At 46.9% G+C, this 27763-nt stretch overlaps 1 protein-coding gene across 1 annotated transcript in view; it reads right to left on the reverse strand.

The window, feature by feature from the left end:
* Nucleotides 1-27763, reverse strand: part of LOC144797929 (extracellular calcium-sensing receptor-like) — an 80381-nt gene that overhangs the window by 21907 nt on the left and 30711 nt on the right. Inside the window, exon 3 of the mRNA XM_078668730.1 lies at nt 21942-22772. Coding sequence (XP_078524856.1) covers nt 21942-22772 — 831 coding nt within the window. The remainder of the gene's footprint in view (nt 1-21941; nt 22773-27763) is intronic.

Consider the following 27763-nt stretch of genomic DNA (forward strand, 5'->3'; position numbering starts at 1 on the left):
TGGTTCTTAGGCCTAATCCTGGTTCTGACCCATTTGTCTGCCCTCTTACCCAATTCTTGTGGAGAGGTCAGATCAGAGTCTACCAGGTGCTGGTGTAATAACTGGTTCTGACAATTATTTAAGACTTGCTCTCTCATAATAAGATTATACAATCCTGTGAAGTCAGTAACCTTGCTACCCAGTAGTCAGCCTTCCAAAGCCTTAGTGGCACAATCAACAAAGTCAGCCCAATCCTGAGACTGAGTTTTCTGGGTATCCCTGAACAGCAACCTGTACTGCTCAGTGGTTAAGCCAAACCCATCAACCAGTGTATTTTTCAGGATTTGGTAATTATTAGCATCCTCAACTCTAGTAGTGAGGAGCTTATCTCTACCTTTGCCATCAAAGGAGAGCCACAGTATAGCTGCCCACTGACTCTGGGGGATGCACTGGACAGTGCAGGCCCTCTCCAAAGCAGCCATCCATTTCTAGATGTCATCCCCTTGTCTAAAGGGGGGCATTATCTTTGTCAGGTGTTTAGTATCTAAACCCTTCTCTTTATCTCTTGGGAGATTGCTGCCACCAGTGGGAACTGTCCCACTCATCTGCTGCTCTCTAGCAAAGGCAAGCTTCTCTTTGGCCAGGGCAAGTTCTTCCCTTTCAATCCTCAGATTAGCCTGTTTCATCCTTGCTTCATGCTCTCTTCTCTGAGGGGAAGTCAATCACCTCTGGGGAGAAATCCTTCTCCTCTGAGAAGAGGCATTAGAGTGCAGAGATATACTGGAGTCCCTAGAAGGAGATCTACCTCTTCTAACTCCAAGGTTAGGCCTCATTAGGGTCAGTACTGGGGGTCCCCCAGATCCTTGCCCAAGTAGGTCTAAGTTGGCCCTAGTGAGTCTGCTGACTAACTCAGGACCCTTGTTTGCCTCACCCTCAGAGAGTTCCTCTAGATCCTCCTCCTCAACTGCATTTTCAGTGTCAAGGAGGTCTGGATCCCCAGTGGTACCCTCTAAGGCTGGCATATTCCCGTCTAACTGAGAAGCTTTTCTAGCATCATATGTCTCTAAGAGACCTATCAGAAAGGGAATGGTGGGGTTAGACCCCTGTTTCAGTTTCCTGGAGGTACACACTTGTCTCATCTCCTGGAAACTGAGAGCTGCATATCTTGATTTGACCTGTGGAGGATCAATAACCACAAGGGGCGTCTCAGTAGACTCTCCATGGGTAGACATGCTTTTCTAGTGAGGTGTAAGTGGTGCACTTACCTACACTATATGTTTACCTACTGATCCCTTGCTAGAGTTGTAGTTTAGGGTGTGCTAGGCCATAGGAGCTACAACAGCTGGTTCAGTAGAACTCAGAGTATTCTAAGCTAAGTTATATGTACCTCAGTACTTATGTGATCTTTCAAATGATATTCTTAGGATACGTGTGGTAAAACAACAGCAAGCTCAAATCCCAACCGCTGCTCAACAATGTGAGAAGTTGGCCTGATATGCAGTGCTCACTATTCTAGTGATCACTATGTATCAGTCCAGACAAACCTTATTGATGATTGGTTGTAATTCAACCTTATAGACCTGCTATCCTAGTAGCATGGATACGAGCAGTCTAAGGCTAAGACTCTAGAGGGCGTGTTAAGCCAGCTGTTTTACCATCACATTACCCCTTGAACACCAAGTGAAAGGACACCACACAAGTTGTTATGAAAATAAACGTGTATTTATTTCTAACAAGACTACCCTGGCTCTTTATGAGACAGGGAGCTAAGCACACAACAAAACTCTTATAAAAATACTTAAAGTCGCACAATTTACACAAATGCCCGAGGGGCACGAAAAACCATATACACAAGAAGTGGAATGCGAAATTACTAGCAGGTAAGTACTATTCTCATAGGCTTTAGAATCGCTAGGACTGGACTACTGAACCTTTAGATTACTAGCAGGAGACCTAGGGACGTCGTGTGCAGAGTGGGAACTCTCACGCGTAAGGCGGGAAAAAGTCTATGGAGGCCAGCAATTGCAAAGTTACTGTTCTCGGGCGAACCCGACTAGGTGGGTCGAAAACAAGAGTGGATCCGAACACTTTGAGTGTTGGACTATGCTGGAGCACCGGAGTACTCGGTTTACCTGGCCCAGGGGCTGCGGCTGCATAGGGTTCAAGTTGCGTCGGAAACCCTCGTTGAAGAACCAGGAGCCTGAAGAAAGAAGTTGCTGGCAGGCGGCCAGGGAAGAAGTTCGTGGTGATCCAAGCCTGGATCAGGGAAGAAGAAGACCTGAAAGCAGAGGGGACCAAGTTCTGAATCACTAGCCAGTGATTTAGGTGGGCACCAGGGTGGCACCGGACGAAGTCACCTCGACCAGGTGAGTGGGCGCTGCTGGGCTCTGCAGTCTCTCGGACTAGGAGGCGTTGTCGGCGTCCAGGATGGAGGTGCGAGCTATCCAACGATGGTGTCTGCTGTCGACGTCGCTGGACCCAGGATTGGGGCAACAAGTCTTGGCAAATGCAAGCCCCCGCGGTGGACTTAAAATGGAGTCTGGAGTGGACCAGGAGGGTCCACGGTGCTCCTCTGTTGGAGGGGAGCAAGGGCTAGTCTGGAGCAACCAGACCAGTGGTGTTTGTCGTCGTGAAGCGTCGTAAAAAGGCCACTAGCCAACGGGCAAGCGACCTGGACAACGCGGTGAGCAGCAAAGAGAAGAAGGGCCCCACGCAGATCTCGTGGATGCAGGGGAGCTGAACTTCGGTGCTGGAGCTGCTCAGGGTCGGGGCTTCTCTTACCCCAAAGCACTCAGTCGAGGGTCACTCGGTGGTCGTGCTGGACAAGCGTCGTGCAGTCTTTAAAGATGGCCGGTCCCTCGAGGTCTCGTCACACCCACGGATCACAGCTGGGCTGATGATGCAGGTTGAGGTCAGAGGTGCCAGGGAAGCCAGTTCTCGTCGTGCTGGGCAGTCTTGATCCGGAGGAGAGACTTACAGCAGACCGCGATGCTTGGTTGGTGCCTGCTGCTGCAGGGTGACTACTCCTTAGTCACAAGGGAGAAATCTTAGGAAGAGTCTTGAGTTCCTCTCGTAGAAAGTCGGTTCAGGATTCAAAGATTGATCTGATTTGGAAGGGGGCCTGCTCCTACCTTTATCCTGCAAAAGGGGGCTGGCACGCGACTAAGTCCTGCCCCATGGGTGGGACTAGGAGGGGGTGGTTACACCCCTCTCCTTTGGCGGGCTTTTCCCCAGCTCAGGGTCTGGTGTGCCCCTGGAACTGGTTCAAGCCGGCTTATGCATAGTGAGCACCGGGGTGCCACTTGCAGTCACCTTCCTCTAAAGCCCTGCCTACCTAGGATACACAAAATCCTGTCTGGGACGGTGCTGGCACCGCCCCTGACAGGAAACCCTTTGTCCTTGCCTCCTGCGCTGGGAGGACTCCCAGCAACAGGAGGGCAGACTTGTGTCTCGGTGGCAGCATCCATCTTGTGGAGCTGAGGCTATGTCTGACTTTAACCGGGGTTACAGGTTACCAACATGTCGTGTCCCTCTAGAAGGGTGGAATGCTAACCCCGTCGCCAGAATTGGCGAGGGGTTAGTATTCCAATTCGTATGACACCTTACTCGACATGTTTTGATAAAGCAATACCAGAGTTGGCATATAACCGCGAGGATTATAATGCACTTAAGAGTATATGGTATGCGTTATCATGGAACAGCTATTAGGACTTGGTTCCGCAAGCTGCAAACGGGCTCAGCTCATGCCAGAGCACCATCTCACATTATTCCAAGCACTCTGCCTTCAGGATTGTTAAGGCCTGCCATAGGAGTGACTGATAGGAATACATGTGTCAATTTTAGGGTTAGATATAGGTATACTATATCTAAAGCAAAGGGTGATTACACCACCTTGCCCCAGCTGTCGTGCAGCCAGTTGTGTCAGATTTGGATGGCCAGCCAGGGGTGGCATAATACATGCTGCAGCCCCTGGTAGGCCCTGGGTACACCTATGCCCTGGGTACCTAAGGTACACTGTACAGGGACTGATAAGGTGACTTAGTATCCAATTAGATATGTACCTAAGGTACATGGAATCCATTTTACAGAGAGAGCAGTAGGCCTGGGGTCCTGAATAGCAGGGCCCCAGGTCAACTAAGTCAGAAAACCAGCAAAACACCAGGCAAAAAGTTGGGGGCAACCATAGTCAGGGATCTACATTCCTACAGTAGGCACCGTACCCCTGCGATCATGGGGTGTACGCACTGTACACTATGATCGCAGGGTGAACGCCCCGTACACCCTGCGATCATGGGGTATGGTGCGTACACCCCATGATCGTGGGGTACAGTGCGTACACCCCATGATCGCAGGGGTACGCACTGTACCCCTGTGATCATGGGGTGTACGCACCGTACCCGGGGGGGGGGGGCATTCCGTACCTGTTTCGCGGCATACTCTGCTTCTCTGAATGTTTTGGGCTCCCTGAAATAAAGCGTTGTACGGTGCGCACCCGACACAAATCGTACTTGTTGGGTAGGGAAAACCTGCTTCGAACCGTACGGATGTCGTGTACAGCGGGTTCCGAGGGAGAATCGTACGGAGATTGGAGTCATACAGTCTTTGTACGATTTATACAGAGTCCTGCTCCTGGTACGAATCGTACTTCATCGTACGTACGGGGGAGGCTGCAGAGTACGATTCGTATGGGAAAAACGCTCCGTACGGCTATTCGGAGTGTTTTTTCCCGAATCGGAATCGACCCCATAATGATCACCCAGGACATATGGACACATTTACCACCGGCCACATTGTGTCAAAGCAAGGTCGAGCCCTACATGTATTAACCATTGACCATTCACTTATTACTCTAAGGCAGCAACCAACATTCCTCACCTTATATGGTATGCCGGATACATTTATGGCTTGATGTAACATTGTACTTAAGACCAACAAATAACCCAATGTAAATGGAGAAAGTCGTGAGACCTCATGCCTGTAACTGTCTCCCAGCCAAATTGTTTCATTAAACAAAACTGTTCTTGGTTTGCCAAAACCTCTTCTATTCGTTCTTTTTAAGGAATGTGAACCTGAGTAACATTTTGGCGAGCCAGCTAGGAGTGTTGGGACTTCGTGTCCATCGGCAGCCAAAGGAAAATGACCCCAGCCGGATGGATTCACATTGCGCATAGACAAAGATGGGCAGACACCACAATTGAGTGGAAGTTCTGCTGAATACACGAGCCAGCGGTTCGTCATGCAGCAGCCATCAAAGAGGGTAAGAGACCGCAACCAAACCTGAAACATTGGGCTGACTACGATGGCAGTCGGACGAGCGTCCGACCACAATCGTTGCGGGAACAAGACCGACGATAGGTAATTTACTAGTCCTGCCCACTAAATAAGGATCCGACTGCCATGGAGGTGGTCGGAAACATGCCTCTTTGCATTTAGGCTTGTGCTGCAGCCCGGGAAAGGGCCACAGTACAAGCCCCAATTCAAAGAGGAATGTTTACAAACATCCCTGCACCCTGTGGCAGGCACCATGTGGTGCCTGCCACATGATGCAGGGATGTTTGGGGGGCACTACAGGTGCCCCCATGGCCTATAGCTGAGGACCAGGGGGGTCTGCTATGGGCCCCAACAAAGCCTTTCCACCAGCATTTTCACATCAGAAGAACCGATGTGAAATGGCTGGCTGAAAGGTGATCTTAATCCCCACGTCAGTGCCTGAGAAGGCATAACCCCTATTGTGGGGAATGCAATCCACCCAACTGCCCAATGGCCTCCTTGAGCCCATCACAAGCTGTTGGTTGGTCCCTGGGGCAATGCGGTCAGATCGACCGCATTGTAATGTGGTGGTCTGACCAAAGTTAAAGATGTCAGTGGGACCGACACCGACATGCCGTCAGTGTCGGTCCCACTAACATTGTAATTGGCCCCAGTGTCTTTTTAAAGCATTTGGCATATGACAAACTAGGAAAAAGCATAAGAGATCACTTGAGCTCCCTGCCACTGACAAGGTCTGGCATATAACCTATTTTTATATGTCCCAACTGTATTAGTCGTAAGGTGGCCTTGGAGGCAATCCCACTGAAGTCACCTTTTTTAGATAGTCAGCACGTTAGGAAAGGTGAATATTTATTGTATAGCCGTTTATGGCTCCCAGAAGATTATTTTTGTGATACAGCTATCCTGTATGCATGGAATTGGCACCCCAGTCTCATAGTTTTTAAGTAAAATGGGTTTCTCAGTGCTACACCAGGTCCTTAACACTGTTAGTATCTGGAAGGAGTGAGAGGTGTGCATCACTTGGACCTCTGGGCGTGACACTGAGCATACACTTGGCCTCAGGGTGTGACACATGGTCTAGTTCAGATTTTAGGGAAACTTAGACCCAGTAAACTGGGCGTAACTTCTGTGGGCCAAGAGGTGCTAGTGAGTCCCAAGTTATGACTAAACGGTGTCTGTGAGCACCACCTTTATCTAGGAGCCGATAGTGACAGAATATCTGGCTAACTCAGGAATGTGTTCCACTCTAGTCTTCTTTTTCTAAAAGATAAATTGCAATGAACCACTGAGTTTTATTTTTTACAATGTAATTTGCTTCTTTCGATCATTGATGAAATGCATGTTACGTGGCTTAACGCTGTCTTGTAAAAAGGCTAAGCCCATATCGCTACCACAACATCTATAAAAGTGATGTTGTGGTTGCGATAGGGGTTTGTACATATGCCCCTAGGTTCCATAAGCAGATTAAATGACTAAACAAATTATGGCAAGAATTGCATTCACACACAAAGGTATATACATTCCACTGACCTAAGGAGGGAACATTTGACACGAACATAATTGAGCACACTAAAACACACATAAAGACCAAATATAGAGGTCAAAAGAGAGACAGGAGAGAAAAATTATTGGAATTATAGGACATCTTCGAGGAGGCCAACAGTGATAATCCTACAATGCCATTAGCAATTAAACTGTCAGCACCTCTCCCACCATATACAGGGATAGGTGTGCTCACACCTGCTCCGCCTGGATTAGGTTACTCAAACCCAGCCATAATTGAAGTTGAAAAGCCCACACTGGTCAGAGGTCAGTTAGATCTAAGTCTGAGAGAAGTAAAACCAAGTGGGCCCAGACACCCGCCAGTATAGCCCAAGTTCCTAGGAAAGGTCCCTAAAAGCTCGACTTCCCATCCACCACAAACAGCCCATGACACCTCAAGAACGGGTAGAATATGCATTCCCACTAGGTCAGGTGAACATAAGCGGGTGTCAGGGAAGTTTGTGGCAATGCTTGATAGTGATTCAGCAAGCTCAGGGAAGGAAAGAAGTTCTAGTTCCTTGGGAACCGACAACGAGGATGGGGCTACAGGATTTGCCCAAGTAGCTGAGGAGGAAACAGAGGGTGAAATCAAAGGCAAAGCTAGGTTGCCAAAAGCAGCGCATAGTTCAGAGCAAAACAGACAGGCCAGAGGGCATGAGGAGGAGAGGTGTGAGCTCTTGCTCAAGCGAGAAAGAGCATGCAACCAGGAATTAGACCAAGAACACAGAACATTGCTCTCTCCACATGAGGAAAGCGGAAATAAGAATAGGGCCAGCACTGGGATGAAACAGAGGTGGATGAGGGGCTACTAGCAGGGCTCTGAGTCACACCATCTGCTAGTCAAAGGAGAAGGGCCAACCAGGAAATCAAGGATCAAGGTAGTCTAGTGCTCAACCACCCACAATACAGGAAAAGCAAGAAAGCACCCTTACTTGCACACAAGGAGAGCAGGGACGAGGATATGCACAGCAAAGACGGATCTACCTCCAGGAATATAATAGCAAATAAGGGAGGCAAGAGTTTTGTGTACCCGTTCTGCAATTTTTTAGCAGACTGGATTGAGTAGAGGGACCAATATGACCAATATTGGCCTAAGGAATTATCATTTGAGCCCGAGCACATGGCAGAAGTGGAGGATTGCATCAGATATGAAGGAAGAAATTTGAACTTTCCCTACATGCAGCAATGCCTCGCGCTATGTTGACGATAATCCTGCAGGGCCACCCATGACGAGAATGTTCACACTACTGCAGAATGAAGTGGTGGGGCCATAAACAGGCCGTGGGCCAGATGGACAAAGAGGGACTAAGAACAAAGTTACCATCATTGCAGGATGGGGCAGGGAAATGAATTACGTGTTTCGAAAAGAACACTGTAGGTATTACCCTAGCGATAGGCAAAATCATGAGCCTGTTGAGCTGCCTAACTGGGGTACACTACAGACAAACACAGTGTTCGCCAAATCTGCATTCCAGCAAGAACACTAACCCTGCATGATGGGGCCACATTTAACGGATGTATGACGTTACAACGCACACTTTTACAACGCATACCTTTACAACGCATTTTTTACACCGCAAAATCCATTACAACGCACACCATTACAACGCATACCATTACAACGAATTCTTAGAAACTACCTTTACAACGCATTCCACTACAACGCATACTACATTTACAACACATACCATTACAACGCATTACATTACATTGCATATAAGGTAAGTGTTTGATAGTGTAGGGGTTAAAATTACTATTCTAACTCCAGGGGGTGCAACAGTAGGGAAAGTGTTGGATAGTGTAGGGGTTAAAATTACTATTCTAACTCCAGGGGGTGCAACAGTAGGGTAAGTGTTGGATGGTAAGTTTTGCGTTGTAATGGTATGCGTTGTAATGACTGCGTTGTAATGGTATGCGTTGTAGTAGTGTGCGTTGTAGTGTCGTGCGTTGTAATGACTGCGTTGTAAATGCATGCGTTGTAATAGATTTTGCGTTGTAAAAGTTTCGTTGTAATGGTAGTGCGTTGTAAAAGTTGCGTTGTAAAGGTTGTTTCCCCATTTAACTCATACTGGAACCGGATATGGATTGCCCTGAGAGAAATATTCCCTGACTGCCCAAAGGAAGGGGGGCTAATGGCAGAGACCTTCAAGCCGGAGGAAATTATAAGCAAGTTCCTGAATGGAATGAGGTAACAATGGGGACAAGAGACAGCACAACCATGGACTGATACAGGCTCACAAGTCATATTTTTCTTCAATATTCTTAAACAGAGGTTACCCACCAAGATTCAGAGTGGAATGAACAGCATGGTTGGTTTAGATACCAAACCCTGGCAGGAGGTACAGGCTCGTGTCATCCACACCCGCAAGCCAAAAGAGACCCCACAAAACTGGTTTAGCACAAACTGAAGAAGACTGCCCTCAAGGGGGAAGCAGAGGCCACAACCATGCAGATGCCACCCATGTAAATGGGGGCTCCAATGCAAAACCACATAGGTTCCAAATAAGCTATAGCAGTAGAAGCTAGGGAGGTTGGCATCAACCTAGACCCTAAGGAGAACTGCTATTGCCACGGTGGGGGCACCTGGTGGACAGATGATCTTTAATCATGGACCATGATCAGCAAAATCAGCAGAGATATATGAGCCAGGGCCAGCCACCACAAAACCCCACAAATGTCACTCCTCAGCAACAAGCACTGGGGAATCAGAGTGCACCGTAAGAGGAGCAGGGATGTCCACCGGTCACCACACAACCACTGCAGGGATCTAGCATTTGGGAGAGCACATGGCAGCATCAGCCACAGACAGGGAATCCAATGCAGCAGGAACCGGGCCCACAGCACACGCAGGGAGGGGAGACAGTGTGGGGAGGTAGTACTTTCACACAAACACAGAGCCAAACTGTGCAGTAAATTAAACCCCCGGGCACAAGTAGGAAATTATCCCATCTACCTAAATCCTAGTGGTTAATAGCGAGCACCCACTTACCCTCTTCCCACAAATGACTACCAAATCTAAGGAATTACTAAAAGACAGCAGTGGGAATTCAAAGTTTTTTACTTGTGCCCGGAAATACTGATCGGCTGAGAACAGTGTCAAACGGTGTCTGGCACCAAGTTTGTCATGTAATGGTGATCTCATGGGGCTCCACTCTGCTGCTGATCCCCTGGGGTAAGTTGGCTGGCCACGCCCAAGGGGCAGGGCAGTCTGATGGGGGGGGGGCATGATGGAGAACTGCCTAAGAAGAGACACACAGGGACTGTGGCCAAAATAACATATGATATTTTCCGATCACCAAATCAAAAGGTCCCTCTTCTCAGGCACCAGGTCTGGGGCCAATGCTTCCTTCATGGCATGTAGTTCCCACAGCACCTCCAAAAGCTTGAAGCCTTCTCATGAATGGAGGCCCCCCTTTCAGTTCTAAAACAAACCTATCCTTGGTGGTGGGAACTGGAATACCCAGGCATCTGGGATGGTAGAAACTCTAAAAACTCCACAGCACACACAAGAAGAGCCCGCCAGCTGCAAGGCATCAGCATGATGTTGAGTCCAAGTCAAAAGGTTGGGGGGGGGGTGCTCACCAGGGGTACCAGGTGTCTTGGATTTGCTGAGACAGTCCCAGTTTTTCATTGTCACCCGTCAGACTTTTGCAATCTTTCACCATCTTGATATGACATGGAAAATACTAACTCAGCTAGCCCATTCAAGGTTTTGTGAACTGTCCCCTTTTGGATTTCCAAAGTCTGGTCACCTTTCCCCACCCTTCCAAAATTTGACAAGCAGATGCACCAGTTAATTAGGCTACACACAACCGTAGGGACCCCAGCCACAAGCTAGGGACAGCGGTCCCACCAGTTCACTTAAGAGTTGCAGGGTGTGTTCTGGGAGAGAGAGGGGTACCCCGGAAGGGGGATTGTGAATCTCTGCTCCAGCTCTAGATGAATGTAGGGCACCTAATATGCTCACCTGCATATTAAGTATAATGGCTAACGCTGCTTCAACCTGCATACAGCCAGGTTCTGAAACTGGGATGGTGCAATGAGCTAAAAAACGGTGTTGGATCTAGCCCTGATCTCTTGACTGGGTGAGAGTACTCTGCTTAATTCAGAGACTCTGTCCATCACCACCCCTTGTTGTAAATAGCTTCAACCTTGCCAGCACCATACACGGGAAAGCAGTTGGCCCTGACCTCTGACACCATGAGGCAGCCTTGATGAGAAAATGGGGTTCCCCCACCTTCACCCTTTTCCACTACATGAAATGTGCAACCATAGATCACGCAGGATTCAGGGAAAAACCCAAAACTAAAGCAAAATAAGACCCTAAACTAGCCCAAAAAAGTTTCCAGATACATAGGCGGGGTCAAGGTTAGCTCAAGCCAGGTACCTGAAAGCCACGAGGGAGGGCCATGCCATGTGACACACCATGTGCCAGGAACAAAGAGGTGCAAACATACCAAAACATGCTCACAGCATGTGGCAGACATTAGCTACACCAGTGGCGATACGCCCCCTCTTTCCATGTGTTCCACTCACCTTTAGTGGCACTAAGCTAAACAGGGCATATAAACACGACTGAGGGTAGAATCAAAAGATGTAGCCCTAGATGGGAAAAAAATTCCGAAAGGGACAGCACAGCAACCATACCATTAGGCAACGGGCAAAGTACTTATGACAAAAACTAGCATTACCGTACGACTGACTAAAAGCCACAATTCATCCTTCCCTATGCTCAAGAGACCACCCCAGAAACATACTTAACCCTAATGTAAGCATCCAGTTAGTATTGTATGGGGGCTCACCAGCTTATAAAAAGATTTGATGCATCTAGATAAACTAAAAATAACCCTTTTTCCCTGATGTTAGAAACGGGATCTCTGGCTGGCCAAGGCTTGCGCCAAGGTCAGTCAGAGACCACCACTTCCAAGTCAGGGCAAGGGAGTCACACACCAAGATAACCCCCGCTCACCCTCTAGGTAACGTGGCGCGAGCAGCAAGGCTAATCTCCGAGGCGATGTGTAAAGCGTTTGCGCGCGCACCCCAGCAGCAACACCCTAGGCCCACCACAAAGGAAACTCCACACAAGGTTATATCAAAAATAGCCTTTGTATTATAATAATAAAAACACATTAGATAAGACACACACTTTACAATGTGCCAACAGGCACGGGCAAGATTTACAAGGGATTATGTACAGGACAGGGCCACCTGGACCACTGTCAGGGGTATGCACTTTTCAGAAATAGCACTTGTAGGTATAACACTTAGCACATAAACATATAATGACTGTAACACAGAAATAGTAAATGTAGCATACAACCAGTAACTATTGGTAAAGGGTAAATACCTCCTACGCCACCCTAAACACTGTAGGGAAATCACGCAGGGGATTAGGACCTTATAATCAGGACCTATGGAAGGAAAACCATCACCTAAGCAAGTCACATTTAGCAAAGGGAAGGAAACCTAAAATAATCACCTAGGCAAGTCACATTTAGCAAAGGCAATAAAACATCAACATTCCTCTAAGCTGGTCACTTTTAGCAAAGGGGAATAAAAGCACAAGGCATTACCTAAGCAGGTCATTTTAGCAAAGGTAATGACACAAACAATCCTCTAAGCAGGTCACTTTTAGCAAAGGGGATAAACCTAAACAATTACCTAAGCAGGTCACTTTTAGCAAAGGTAAAAACAAACATTCCTCTAAGCAGGTCACTTTTAGCAAAGGGGAATAACAACATAAAGAATCACCTAAGCAGGTCACTTTTAGCAAAGGTAATTACAAACAATTGCACATGAAACATTAAAACACATTCAGAGGTGCAGGTAGAACATTTGCGCAGGAATCACATAAGCAGTAAATCATAAATTGCGCAGGGTGCACATGGCACAACACTAGAAATGTCCCTCAGGCCAACTGACCTCGCAAGGGCTGAAATGCCCTGAGTCTCAATGTCAGGGAAGCTGCGCAGGCAGCACAGCACACAAAGCCTAAACGTAGCAACTGTCCACTAAGTGCTGGACAGTTGTAAATACAGCTGGGCAACGTTGGAGCCTTGTGGCTCAAGAACACAGGTGAGGGCAAGTACTGCGTGGGAGCCTCGGGGCTCTAAATAATTAGCTGCCTGTGTCCCCTAAGAGCCACTCCGGCTCGAAAAACAATTATGCAGGCACTAAAGAGCTTCAGCGCTCTTAAACAATTAAAATGCCCCTAGAGCCTCCTATGGGCTCGCAAAGTTACTGTGGCCGCAAGAGCCTCTCAGGGCTCGTGAAACAAGAAGGCGCTGTGAGCCTCGTGGCTCTAAACAACAACTGTGGCGCCTCGAGGAGCCTCTGCGGCTCTAAACAATAATTGGGGGCGGGTGGAGCCTCGTGGGCTCTTAAAACAAATGCGGCCTCGGGGCTCGTAAATATAGTTAGGGCGGGAGCCTCTCGGGCTCTAAATAACCAAATTGCCCCCAGGAGCCTCGGGGCTCCTACAAAGAAATGCGGCAGACGTTGGAGGGCCCCTCTGCCAGCTGGGGCCGCTCGAGGGATCAGGAGGACCCGCCCCCGCACTCACCCGGACTTCACTGGTGCTGCGGGGGGCGGGAAAACACTGCCGGCTCACCTCTTTAGCAGAGCGGGGCTCCTCTCCTCATGGGAGCCCCGGGGACACGCTTCCTGCTTCCTCCTCTGATGACGCGGCGGGGCTCGGCCGGCTGGGCCAATCCCAGCGCGGCTCTCCCGGCAGCTTCTCTGGGCTTCTCCTCGACCCCGGGACTGCGGTGGTGAAACCACGGAGGCAATGCCGGGTGGGCTCCGGCTTTCAATAATAATATAATAACGGGGCAATGCCGGGTGGGCACCGGCGTCCAAAATAAATATAAAGCGAGGTAGGCACTCGCGATGCGCCACAAATAACGGGGCAAATGCCGGGTGGGCACCGGCCTCTGAATTAGAATATAAAGCGAGGTGGGCACTCGCTTGGCTTGGCAAAGCGCTCCCAAGCGCTATAAGGGAAATAAAGCGCACCCAGCGCTTAGGGGGGCAAAGCACATGGCAAAAATGCGGCGTGGGCAGCCGTGAAAGTCAAATAAAGCGCTCCACAGCGCTAGCAGGCAATTAAGCGCTTCCAAGCGCTAGGGGCATGAAAGCAAAGCTCCAGCAGGGTCTGGAGGCAGGCAGGGGGGCAAGGCTGGGCCAGAGCCAGCACACTGGGTCTCCAGGCAGGGAGACAAGCCAAGTGGCGGTCCTCCTGGCCCCAGCAGCAGCAACAGCCCCCTCTGGCAAGGATCCAAAAGTAGAACAATTTCTGTGGGGACACAGCCCCATTTTTATACAGAGAAATCCTTTGTTTCAGGGTGCAGGGTGGGGGGAAACCAGTTGCAGCTGGCTTGGGAGTACCCTTGATGGCCCAACCACCCCTTTCATTCACTGGGGAGGCTTGGGTCGTTAGACAAACCACAGGGGGGCGGAGCCAGCATTGTATGGGGAAAACCCCAGCCCATCCAGGACACAGGTATACTCCTCCCACACATCACTCATGCTGATCTCACACTCACCACCGGGCAGACTCATCCAGACTTCCTGGAGCCTGGCATGCCAGCCAGCTCCAGCCAATCACGCTCCAGCACCCTCACTGCACACATACATCAATGTCCAGAAGTAGCACTTCCCTTCTAGACACATACATGCCGCAGACACCATCTTGCAGCATTCGCTCTCACGAACTCACACATACCAAATTCGTGCCTGCACTCCCCACACATCAGGAACTAACATGGACACACACATTCCCCATGCATTCCTATGGGAGGGCAGGCCAGCCATACTACACGCATGCACTTTACTCTGGGACACAGGGAAAAAGTGCGCAGAGACCCAAAAGTCACTACACAGGGTCACAAATCAAAGCAAAAAGATTAGGGGTGAACCTGCCCTAAGGCCCAAGTCCAACACCTGAAATTACCAAAACAGACACAAGAGGGGTCACCCTCCAGTGCCTCAGTAGATTATAACTAGTAGAGTATGGAGATCATACCCCTATATTAAAAATACAGGGACTCCAGAAACGATTAATTGCAGAGCATGCTTAAATGTTTCTGAGTTAACTATCAATGAAATTCTTTCAAAACCAGGTGGCAGAAAAGATAACCAAAGTGCACCAACACGACATGTCATCAACTTCCACTAATAAGGAAAGAGGAAAAGGACAATTTCCGAATTTATGCCAATAGAAGGCAGAATAACACACAGCCTGCTTAACACCCAGGTGGGTAAACCGTTCCTTCCTGTAGTCGAGCCCTCACATGGCCATGACAACCATGAACTAAGTAGTGGACATGTTTTCCAATTGAGCATAAGACACACAGCCACTGGAAGAGCACAGAAGGCTTCTAAGGGAATCACACCTCAACCCCCCATATCATGACTAACCCTGGATGTAGTTCACTTAGTATCGCTGTGCGTAGCTACGCGAAGTGCACTTCGCATTACGCGAGCTATGCGAACTGCGTAGTGCACTCCGCAAAATGCTGTTCGCACTGATTGCACAGTGCCGGATGCTTGTTCGCACTGTGCAATCAGTGCAAACCGCATCTTGAACAGTGCAAGCAGACGTTTTTTGCCGCTCGAGTAGATTTGTACTCAAGCAGCTGCTTTCTCAATGCGGACTGGCAGTTTCTCATCACGAGCGGTCGTGAGCATACGCGACCACTCGCAATGAGAAACCTGACCTCCTCGTGTTAAGAATCTCGCCGGGAGGTTTATTTATCACGCTCGCGATTGGCAACTTGATGTTGTGATTGCCAACGAGGAAACAGTCTCGCCGGGATGTCATTTTGTTCACTCGTGGTCACCAACTTGTCATTGAGGACTGCGAGCAAGCAAAAAAATGAACGCTGCACTACGCTACATGTGTTTGCACTGTGCTACTTGCAATTCGCGTAGTCCGAAGTAGCGCAAACTTCGCAAACTACGCAAGCATAGCGAAGTGCTTCGTCCAGGGTTAATCGTGACTAACGTTATGTATATGTATGTGTATATGTACCCTCGGTCTACTATGGGTAATTCCACACTTAATTACCATTGAGGAACTGCTGAGTCAAAAGAGAGTCACTAATGGGGAAATACAGTGCTCGCATAGGGACCTTTCATATGTCACCTATAATTACACTAAACAAAATACGAGCATCCCGCACACACTGTATAGCGCCCTCTTACATAACACTTTGTACCAACACAGGGCCTCAGTCAGCACCCAAGCATAAGCCAGGTCATTTTACATCTATTAGCTGATGCAACATGAGGTGGGGGCAGATAGGCTTTACCTGTTCCAAGAGGAAGCCCCTGGGAAAGCCAAGTGTCTTATACACTTTACTCTTGTAGGAAAAGGGCCAAGATCCAGCTCAACAAGATAGAACTCATAGGATAACTGTAACCAGACCTGATATGACACCAACCCAGCAGTGTTATACCTCTTTACTGAACGCAATTATATCCAAACCGAGCTGGAAATGATAGGTAGAAAGGGCCCCATAGGGAAGGATACTGTTTAGCCCAAAGACTTCCCAGAGAATAGATTCTTGAAGGTAGCAAACCCCCCAACTCAATGCATGAACACATCTACTCCTGCATCCATCTGTCGACTGAGGATGGCCCTTAATATATTTGGGGTGGTCTTCTATAACAATGGGTGGTCTCCTGACATGGAGTTCCTGTTTAGGGCCATCCAGCTTGGGGATAAAAAGGAATATGAGTCACATGGGGTAAGGTTCAATAAAAGTTTGTCTAACCCATGTCAGGAAATCTGGGACACCGAGGTGGGTAGATACACTTGGCTAGAGGGGAGGAGTCAACCCCTGATTTTATGGAAACTCACACTGTATTCCTTATGTTTCACAGGAAAAGGAATACTTCCATTGGCACAAACGCTAACAGCGGCGTGATAGTGCACATTACGGACATGGGTTACTACTGGCAGTGAGGTGAACACGCCTACAGCCAACTGGTTACTGGTTGGAGGGGACTGTGCTCTCTGGTGGCCATGCACACTCTGACCCTGGTCATTCTCGGAGAAGAACTAACAGAGCTGGACCAGCATCCGTTAAAGAAAAAGACTACTTAACTGCACTAAGCTCGCTAGAAGACAGCGGCAGACTATTTTGCCTGGGCTCAGTTCAAGGACATAACAGAAGAGTTTAGACTGTTCACAGAAGCATAGCTGGGGGCAGGAGGGTTGATACCCTTCTTTACCCTACAAACAAAAGCTATAGCCCATCGCTGAAAATAGCCAGGTGAGAGATGTTTAAGATGGTAAACAGCACTGAGCCTGACCTCAATTCAAGAGATTCGAGCCATCTGCTACATGGTAATTCAGCATTGTATGTGCTGGACTTAATGACCGCAATGAAAGGAGGGGTCTGTGCCAAGATCGGCATTGCCTACTGCATGTTCATTCCAGGAAATGACATAGACACCGGAACTTTGGCTCTTGCCATCCAAGCACTGCATAATCTACAGAGAACTGGATTTCCTGACTCTGACGATGGCTCGCCGCTCTATGCAATCACTGGTGCCAGTTGTTATTATGTTTCTGTTGGTTTGTAGGGTTGTACAATTGGGAGCACCTGCTGTAAAAATGCAGTCCTCAAATTGGTTAGAATGCAAATAACTAGAAAGGTTGTCAAAAGGGAACAGCAGTAGCCTAATAATGTAATGGTACAAATGCCTCAGTTGAATAGTGTAGTTGAAGAATTAACTAGAGGGGAGGACATTAATATGGATTTCAATGTGTTTATTGACAAAAATTAACTGCTGTCCTTATTAATAGAATCACCCTTCCAGAACTCCACATCAACCTCAACACAGAAGCATGTAGTCAGACAGGCCCTGCAATCTAGACATGGGGTCACAGATGGGAGGGTTCATAGCTGGCAGGCAAATATACGGGCAAGAAACTCTACATCAATCCCACATATAGGTGCAGTGACATCTCAAAGGTCTGAGGAGATTGACCCAATACACCGCAAATGTCCAGAGGGGGAACACATAATCAATCAGGACCCAGCACATGTTGTGATCACACACTCCTCACACTAGACATCGGGACACATTCCCCACTGGCCACACTGTGTCCATGCAAAGTCGAGACCCAACTGTAGTAACCATTGATCATTAATTTAGGATTCTAGAACAGTAATCAACATTCCTTATCATGTATGGTTCAACAGATATGTTTATGACGTGATGTGTCATAGTTTTAAGACCAATGCAAAACCACTGTAAATGAAGAAAGTCCTCAGACCTCATGCCTTTCACTGTCTCCTAGCCAAAATGTTTAATTAAAGGAAACTGTTCCTGTTTTGGCAAGCACCTCTTCTCTTTCTTTTAAGGAATTTGAACACTAGTAACATAAGCTTTAAGGGCTCAATTACAATGTTGATCAAAACCCTCCGACCACAGGTCGAAGGCTTTCCCACAGACAACGTCGGTTTCAATTCCGACAAACTTATTACAATACAGGTTGGAATTGAAACCAGCCGATCATTCTGGCTGGACAGTCAGAAGCCGGCCCATACTCCATATGGACAACGTTTTACGGCATCCAGATTGCGATGCACGGTTTCCGACAGGCTTTCCATGATGGGCTTTCTGACATGAAAAGCCTGCCGGAAAGCGTACTGGGGCCCGTAGCAGGGCCTCCTTGTGGCCTTCTGTTGGTCCTTGGTGATCCCTGCACCTTGTGGCTGGCAACTAGAGGTGTCCAATGTTTATGAAAGCTTGTGTTACGGCAGATTTAAAGCTGTAACATAAGCTCCCATAGGGAAATGTGAGTATGCGACTGCACTTGGGGGCCAAATACGATGTTGTGCAGAAGGCTCCGACCGATGGTCAGATTCCCCTAGACCATGCTGGAACCCTTCTGACAGACTCAGTCAGTTTACAATATGACCGACCGATTATGATATTTGCAGTTGGATTGTAAACTGCATGGTCTTTCTGAATCAGTTCCGATGGGCTCTTGGAGAAAAATGCTGCCAGAAACTGACTTTGAAGACCCCTGGCAGGCCCCCTTCATTCTGAGACCTCCAGTTGGGGTAGAGGGGGTACCTCCTACACCCTGCACTGTGTGGCTTGCACAATGGGGTGCCTGCGACAGGGTGCAGTGTTTTCTGCATCCCCCCCCCCCCATTTCCCCATCGGAGCCTGTGTTGTGGGGTGGAACACGGATTCCCATAGGAATCAATGGAACTCTGACCGAACAGTGTTCGGTCGTATTGTAATCGGTCGGGCGGAACTGCCAACCGGAAGTCGGTTCCGATTCTGAGACGGTGTCGGTGGAAAGATTCCACACCACACCGTAATTGGCTCCCATCTGCAGTTGCATCATAATTTGGTGGTCGTTCCTGATTCCGCTACGGTGTTGGTCGCAATGAGGCCCAAAATATTATTACATTTTTATTATGCTAGCGATCGTGTAAGAGCAAGGGGAGCTCTCTCTGAACCCTCTCTAAAAGCTCTGATATGTAGGGATGCTTCTGTAGTACGTCTGTGTCAGTCCAAACTGGATATGTCGAATTACTGTAGAACATAAGCAATCTTTTCATCACCTTTAAAATAAAAATGTTAATGGGACTTTTTATTCAAGTGACCTAACCTCAGCTTTATCCTATAAATCCTATAAATACTTTAATAACACACAAAACTCTTATTCGTTGAAGAGACAATTTTATCTGCATTTCAGTCTTCAGCCTTCAATAAAATCGATGTGTTTGCTTCAGGTTATTTTACATATCAATCATGCAGATAGAATGTGAATGGTCTCATTTAGAAGATATAGGAACTAAAGAGTTTGTCGATAATGTCCACAGGGGGAAAAATCCATGGCAAATTTTATCTGCTTCGTTCACACCTGATGGATATGCAATAAATGCTTCTGTCCTCTCAGCACGTAATGCCACAATCCATTATTTCACCTGTTACTCAAATGTCTAAGGATTGTTTTTATAAACTTTTTTGTGATTAGCTTTTGTGCACCGTGAGAAAATAAAAGAGTCTCTGTTTCCGCTTAAGTACATTTGCACATTGATGTAAAATAAACATATTGTCATGGTATAAAAATGATGTGGCTGTTACGTACAATTGTTTTAAATTCCTATTACTATTCCTAGTCTATATAAACCGTCTTTTTTTATAAAAGTGAAAAGGTGAATTCATTTATTTCATTGCTTTTTTTTATTGTAATTCATTTTTGTTACATACAATAAACGCTCACCTACCTTCATACCTACTTTATAGTTTTTTTCACCCACTTGTTTTTGAGTCATGATCAACTGCATGACGTTTACATATAAGCTCAATAGCTGTTAGTGACAATTTTGTACCTTTTGTTGTTATATCACCTTGGTATAAAAATACTTGCCAATTCGGGAGGTAACACATTTGTAAACCACGTTGCTGTACCAATATTTAAAATTAATATATATGGATAATATATATATATGGATTGCAAAAGTATTATACCTTTTAAAATAATTAACAGCACAAACTCCCATTTTCAAAACCAACATATCCAGGACCAGCTGTCAATAAAAAACAAACGTAGAAAACAGAAAGAAAGTGTGAGAAAGAATTGAAGGTAAGATAAAAACATAGATATTAAAGAGAATGTGGGAGAAGTGGACACTTAGAAGTACATGGATATAACACTGAGCTCATCAACAGGGTTCAAATCTAAGGTTTGTAAGATCTTTAGAACTAATCACATATTTCATGAATGGAAAATTGTCCTGTCTTGAGGGATATCCAGTCCTCCATTGCAACAAACCTGTTACCAGAACTCTCAAATCATGTTTGCCAAAGTGACAACAAATGAATGAGATGCCTTTAAAAACATACTAGTCAATATTGATAGGACCATATTGCGTGGTTTGATGAATCACATTTTAGAGATTGCGTTGCTTTTGAACCATATTGAGTAGTGCAAAAGCGACAGCTCCTTCATACATTTGACACTATCGGGACTAGGACTGCCCTCCATAAGGGCGGGGGTCCCGTGGGTGGTATTAGGATGTGGCCGCCACAGTGGCGGCCGCATCCTGCATTTATAACATTGTGGCGGGCGGTGCTCTCTGCACCGCCCGCCACGATGCCATAAATGCATTTGCATACTCAATGCGGCAGGCACAGTGCGGTGCCTACCGCATTGTATATGCAAATGCAGGGGGGTACCACAGGTACCCCCCTGGGTGCACCCCCACCCCTCCTTCACTTTGGGGGCCCGCAGGGGGCCCCCAAAGTGAAGACCGCATGCCTTTCCGTTGCGGCATCGCCGCCACGGAAAGGCACCTGCCCAGGCCCATCGTAATATGGCTGGCGGTGTCTAATTGACACCGCCACCATATTATTCCTTTTCCACCCTGGCCGCAAGACGACCGGGGCGGAAAAGCGGCGGACGGTCTTTCCGTCCGCCGAGGTCCCCCGCCATACTAATATGGCGGGGGGGGAAACAAGTATGGATGTCGGGCGGATTGCCTCCGCCAGGCTGGCGGTGGCTACCTCCAGCCAGGCGGGGGCAACCCGCCCAACATCATAATGGGCCCCAGAGTGTGGTCCATTGGAGGACAGTAAAAACTGTGAGCTTGTCGTTCTCTTGGGATACATTTGTCAAAAGAGGAAGCACAGCTCATATATAGCTCATGAACTTAAGAGACATTTTGTCCAGCAAGTATTGCAATGACACTGTCCATCAATAGATATGTTATGCACTCACTCAATTAAGTGGCACCCACTGCTAGGGAGAAGCAGGTCACTCTTTTGTCTTTTTTCACAGTGAAGTGAAATTATGCCAGTTAGGTTGTTGTAGGATTAGCCTTTGGAGAATGCCAATACAAAAATCAGATTTCTCATGCACCAATAAAAAATGTAAGCAACCTGCAATATTCTGAAGCAAGAAGTTAACACAGAAGTGGTACCTCCCAAGCAGAGGTTGCTGTCAAAGACAGTTTATCGATAAAGGAAATAAGGAAAACACACCCACAAAATATACAAATGGAAGACAAAAACAGGATGAGGAGTGAAAAGCTAAATAATATGAGGTCAAGTGAACTCTATGTGACAACAAACCAATTTTACTACATAAAATTAAAGCAAATGTACATCATTACCTGCCACGGTGCGAAATTTGCAATATTTGCGCAGATCCCTTGCCTAAATGGACCATTCCCATTCTTGCAGGCAGTCAAGTTATGCAAACCCAGAGCAAGAGCATACACTGCTCTGTAGACATTGTATGTAACTCTTACATTGGTTGCATCAATGTAGCTGGTTTGAAGGCTGCTGACCTTCTCATTCCCTGTGCACAGTTTGGATGTGTTGTCCCAGATGGATGAGTTGTTTTTCTGAGTCCACCATTTACATCCAAATGCCTCCTCCCAGAACTTTAGTATGAAGTCGTCATTAGGAGACCTGGATGGGTGGATGCTGGTTAGATGCTCTTTAAAGCCTGGCATCTCCCCACTGTGGATGGCAAATCCGATGGTGCCAGTCAGGATATCAGAATAACTCTCCATGGATAACAAAGGCGATGTGGCCCAAGCTTCGCTGGCAATCCAGATCTTTCCAGTCACATTGTGATTCACCATCTCCTTCACTAAAGGAGTTAACCCTGCTTCACTGGAGAAGATGACTATGACTTTGGCAGTTGAGCTTTTAATTACATCGATAATGTGGAAAGCGTTCCTGTCGGCTCGGTTCAGGATGATGCTCTCGGAGAAGGCCACACATGCCCCAGCATTGAGCAGCTCTTGCTGTAGTATGTGGGCACCCTGTTGACCATAGTCATCATCATCAGCCAAGAGACCCACCCATGTCCAGCCAAAGTGTTTAAGCAGCTGGGCTAGCCCTCGAGACTGGAAGTCATCACTAGAAATGGTCCTGAAGAAGGAAGGAAACTGGTTTCGATCACTCAGGAGTGGACTTGATGAACTATAGCTTATCTGTAGGAAAACAAAACAAAAAAGCAGCATTTCATATCTTCTGAGCTACCCATGCAATCTGCGTTATGTAATTATGTCAGTGTTTTGCCTTGCTTAAATGCAATACAGACATGCTATCTTATTCTGGGCATTATGGGCACAGCATTCATAGGGCTTTCATCCTATGTAGGAGAATGTTCTAAAAATATGTTGTTGACGTTGCTCCTCTGTCACATTTCTACCTGTGGTGTTCCCTTAAACTCTGTCCTGGGTCATGCTTTTGCTCAGCCCATCTATCTTTATTTCCTCTTTACCCACAGTTTTACTTATTGTAGCCAAAACCTGTGCAAATTATCAGTCCCATTTTTAGAACTTATACAAGGAATTTCTTTCTATAACGGGCAAAGTAGATACGCATGAAAAACATCTCACAAAGGCTGAACATTGCACTTCTATAGCAGAGGATGCCCACATGAAGGTTAAAAGCTACAGAACATAAATAAGTCCTCTGAGTTATTGGACACACACTTAGAAGCCTGACGTCCCAAAAGTGTAATATTCTGATGGTGTATGTTGTTACTATGTATGCAGGCCATTCATGCATATGCCTTGTAAATATATTTGCATCATTTAAGATGGCAGCCAAAAATGACTTTATTCATTTGAATCCTTGGGAGTAGTCCTTTGTTTATGGCCTAATAGGATATGTACGTAGTCTTCTCGTTATAACCCTTGTGTGATCAAGACTGGTGACAGTTGAAACTCATAACAAATAAATTCACTTTTGCACTACATGTTAGCTACCTGAGTATGCGCTCATTATGTTGATTATTTGCAATGGAATTTACTGAACAGCTTGCTTTGCCAGTATATATATATATATATATAGTAGATGTGGGTTTTATTTTTCAAAATAAGTATAAAGGTTCCATTTCCTTTCAAGTTCATTAAGTACATTTAGGGCTTTATTTCGATGTTGGTAGGAAAGCCTCCGACCACCGGTCAGAAGCTTTCCGACTGACATGGAAGATTTACATTCTGACCGCCGACTTATAATGGTGTTGGATCTAGCCCTGATCTCTTGACTGGGTGAGAGTACTCTGCTTAATTCAGAGACTCTGTCCATCACCACCCCTTGTTGTAAATTATTTTGTCCACCCTAAGCGTGGAAGGGTATACTCAGATGTGAGTCCCTTGCTCATTGCACCATCAGGATTCAAGCAAGCCGGGCCGAAGACGCCTGAAATGGCAGAAACCGGTCCCCGGAAGCTTGTTTCCTTCCCAGTGTAAGAATTGGCTTTTGTAGTCTGGTCTGCCCTGTTCCCATGATGCACTGGGCCAGGGACAGACTAATTTGCATACAGCCAGGTTCTGAAACTGGGATGGTGCAATGAGCTAAAAAACGGTGTTGGATCTAGCCCTGATCTCTTGACTGGGTGAGAGTACTCTGCTTAATTCAGAGACTCTGTCCATCACCACCCCTTGTTGTAAATTATTTTGTCCACCCTAAGCGTGGAAGGGTATACTCAGATGTGAGTCCCTTGCTCATTGCACCATCAGGATTCAAGCAAGCCGGGCCGAAGACGCCTGAAATGGCAGAAACCGGTCCCCGGAAGCTTGTTTCCTTCCCAGTGTAAGAATTGGCTTTTGTAGTCTGGTCTGCCCTGTTCCCATGATGCACTGGGCCAGGGACAGACTAATTTGCATACAGCCAGGTTCTGAAACTGGGATGGTGCAATGAGCTAAAAAACGGTGTTGGATCTAGCCCTGATCTCTTGACTGGGTGAGAGTACTCTGCTTAATTCAGAGACTCTGTCCATCACCACCCCTTGTTGTAAATTATTTTGTCCACCCTAAGCGTGGAAGGGTATACTCAGATGTGAGTCCCTTGCTCATTGCACCATCAGGATTCAAGCAAGCCGGGCCGAAGACGCCTGAAATGGCAGAAACCGGTCCCCGGAAGCTTGTTTCCTTCCCAGTGTAAGAATTGGCTTTTGTAGTCTGGTCTGCCCTGTTCCCATGATGCACTGGGCCAGGGACAGACTAATTTGCATACAGCCAGGTTCTGAAACTGGGATGGTGCAATGAGCTAAAAAACGGTGTTGGATCTAGCCCTGATCTCTTGACTGGGTGAGAGTACTCTGCTTAATTCAGAGACTCTGTCCATCACCACCCCTTGTTGTAAATTATTTTGTCCACCCTAAGCGTGGAAGGGTATACTCAGATGTGAGTCCCTTGCTCATTGCACCATCAGGATTCAAGCAAGCCGGGCCGAAGACGCCTGAAATGGCAGAAACCGGTCCCCGGAAGCTTGTTTCCTTCCCAGTGTAAGAATTGGCTTTTGTAGTCTGGTCTGCCCTGTTCCCATGATGCACTGGGCCAGGGACAGACTAATTTGCATACAGCCAGGTTCTGAAACTGGGATGGTGCAATGAGCTAAAAAACGGTGTTGGATCTAGCCCTGATCTCTTGACTGGGTGAGAGTACTCTGCTTAATTCAGAGACTCTGTCCATCACCACCCCTTGTTGTAAATTATTTTGACTTATAATGTCGGCAGCTGGAGTGTAAACCAGCCGGGGAAACCGACTCGGCTCTGAAAGGCTCAAGGCTCCCATCGGCAAGTCGGAAACTGCTCATAATCCTTTACGGAGGGTGTTTACGTTATCAGGATTATGATGTTGGTTTTCAACAGCCTTTCCATGTTGACCTTTCTGACATGGAAAGGCTGTCGAAAAGCAACTTATGTGGCCCCTAGCAGATCCCACTTACCCCTGGCCCTCCGGTTGTGGCCCTGGGGGGCACTTATGGTGCCCCCTGAAAATCCCTGACCCGTGTGGTGTCTGCCAGGGGCAGGGATTTACCAAAACTTCCATATCACTATATGAGCTTATGCTGCAGGTGGTTTCCACCCGTTGCACAAGCTCCCATAGAGAAATGCATCCTAATTTTGTGTGCGGTATTTCCGACCTATGCTCGGGCGGTTCCCACAGCTAAATGGTGGCGTCCAGAGGCAACTGCGAATGACATTGTAATGAGGCCCATAATCCATATTACATTATTGTTCATTTTTTATATATTTAATGTCTACTATTTAAATGTATCTATATTTTAAAAAACAATATTTTAGACGATGATATTAGTGACAACCATATATTTGCCAATATTTTTGTTATTTATATGATAACTATAGGATGACAACAATTTTGACATTGATATTTATGTCATGATATTTTTGTATGATAATATTTTTTGGTTCAATATTTTGTCAGTGAGCCGGAATAGTTCATGAATGCCCTGTTAGGGATTCTGCATTTTAGAAATTTGATACCAAAAATTAAACAAAATTCTCATTGGAAAAGTCTTCTCTCTCTTAAATCATCAACAAGTAATCCGTTAATTTGCTTTGCTAGCTGGAATTTGTGTGAAGTATCACACCCCATCACTTGTATGGATCTTTCTCCTCAAATAATGGCTAAGAGGTTAGCTCTGACCCCATTTCTTCAAAGGCTTGTTGTGCCCCATTTCTGGGACAAAGACTACCTTGAGGGTGGTGCAACCAGTGCGGCTGCACATAGCGTTGACTTTGGTGGGGAGCGCATGAACTTTCTTGTGCATCAGGCTGGTTCAGAAAACAATCAAAATGTCAAGATAACTCTGGTGATTAATGTTCCTCCTGGTGAGAGTTCGGAATTTTATCTAGTGACAGTTTCGGCTCATTGTAAAGTATTGCAGAGGGTTAATGTGCCTACTGAAAAAAATTTGTACAATGCAGATCACAGAACTGAGTGTGAGTGAAATATGAGTATAACTATAAAAAAATGAAATGTACGTGAGAGAAAGGCTATGGAGAGATGAGGTACAGTGTTGGATAGTGGTAGTGTAGGAATTAATGGAGAAGGAGGAGGAGAGTGCCAAAAAAAACTGTTGTAATGGCTGCCACCAGCGCTCAAGCTGGTCCAGGCTGGGAGTCTTAGCCCCCCCAGAAGTTTGGGTCTAATTGCGCTCCTGCTCACGAACCAAGAGCAATCACCCAACTATTCCACAGAGGGCTCACTCAATTGGGAGATCTCTATATTGACATTGATTTAGGGCACAGGAAGAGTTCCTGGGTACTGCTTGTGGTTCTGAAAAATATGGATCCGTAATAGTACCGGACTCGAGAATAAAAACTTCGTCGAAATAGGACGAATTTGGTATCAAAAGACCGGAAATGACGAGTACATCAAGCACATGTATTTTCAGTATATTCGAGTGACAATTTCACCTCGAAATCGTCATTTACCTTCTGAACCCTTAGTTGCATGTTGCCCTCTACATAGGCCTTAATCCAGTCGAATTTGATTCCACAAGGACACGTACTCCTTAATCGACTTCTTCCTGACCCCAGTACAAGTTAGAACCATTGCCCCAGGCCGAGCTCGTTAGGTCAGTTCCCTCCCAGTGGCCAAGCAAGATAGTATCTAGGCCCAACCGGCCATAAAGCCATTTCAGCACGCACACCTGCCATATCTCGCTCACATCTTTCTTCACTCCTTTCTCCTCACTTATTTTATGGTGGGGAGGTGACCATTTTTATTAGGGGTCCAGCGATATCTGATGAAATGTTGGGCCTTGCCGGATGATTTGTTATGGGCAGCACGACGTGAAATATGTACATGTCATCATGACTCTGCTTTCTTTTTGTAATCAGTAACCATAAATGAAATACCGCGCACCCAAGGAATGTTTCGCCAAAGGGTAAATGTTGTGTATAAGAAGAGAAGCCTAACTTTGTGAAAGTGTGCAGTCTCCTGAATATACTTGTATCGTACTTCTAGGACCCTGTCACCTTGGTTGCAGCCAATAAACTAATCTTTGACTTCACCTGGAAGACTCTGAAGTTTCTGTGGGTCTGACTCAGGAGAACCCGAGGTCTTTGGTGTGTTGATCCCCTGGCACCGCTGGGTTACCGGTTCGGTACCGGTTCCTAAAAACCCAGTACCTCATTTGGCGCCCAGCGTTGGAGCGATTC

The sequence above is a fragment of the Lissotriton helveticus genome, chromosome 12, assembly GCF_964261635.1.
Source record: "Lissotriton helveticus chromosome 12, aLisHel1.1, whole genome shotgun sequence".
Taxonomy (NCBI): Eukaryota; Metazoa; Chordata; class Amphibia; order Caudata; family Salamandridae; genus Lissotriton; species Lissotriton helveticus.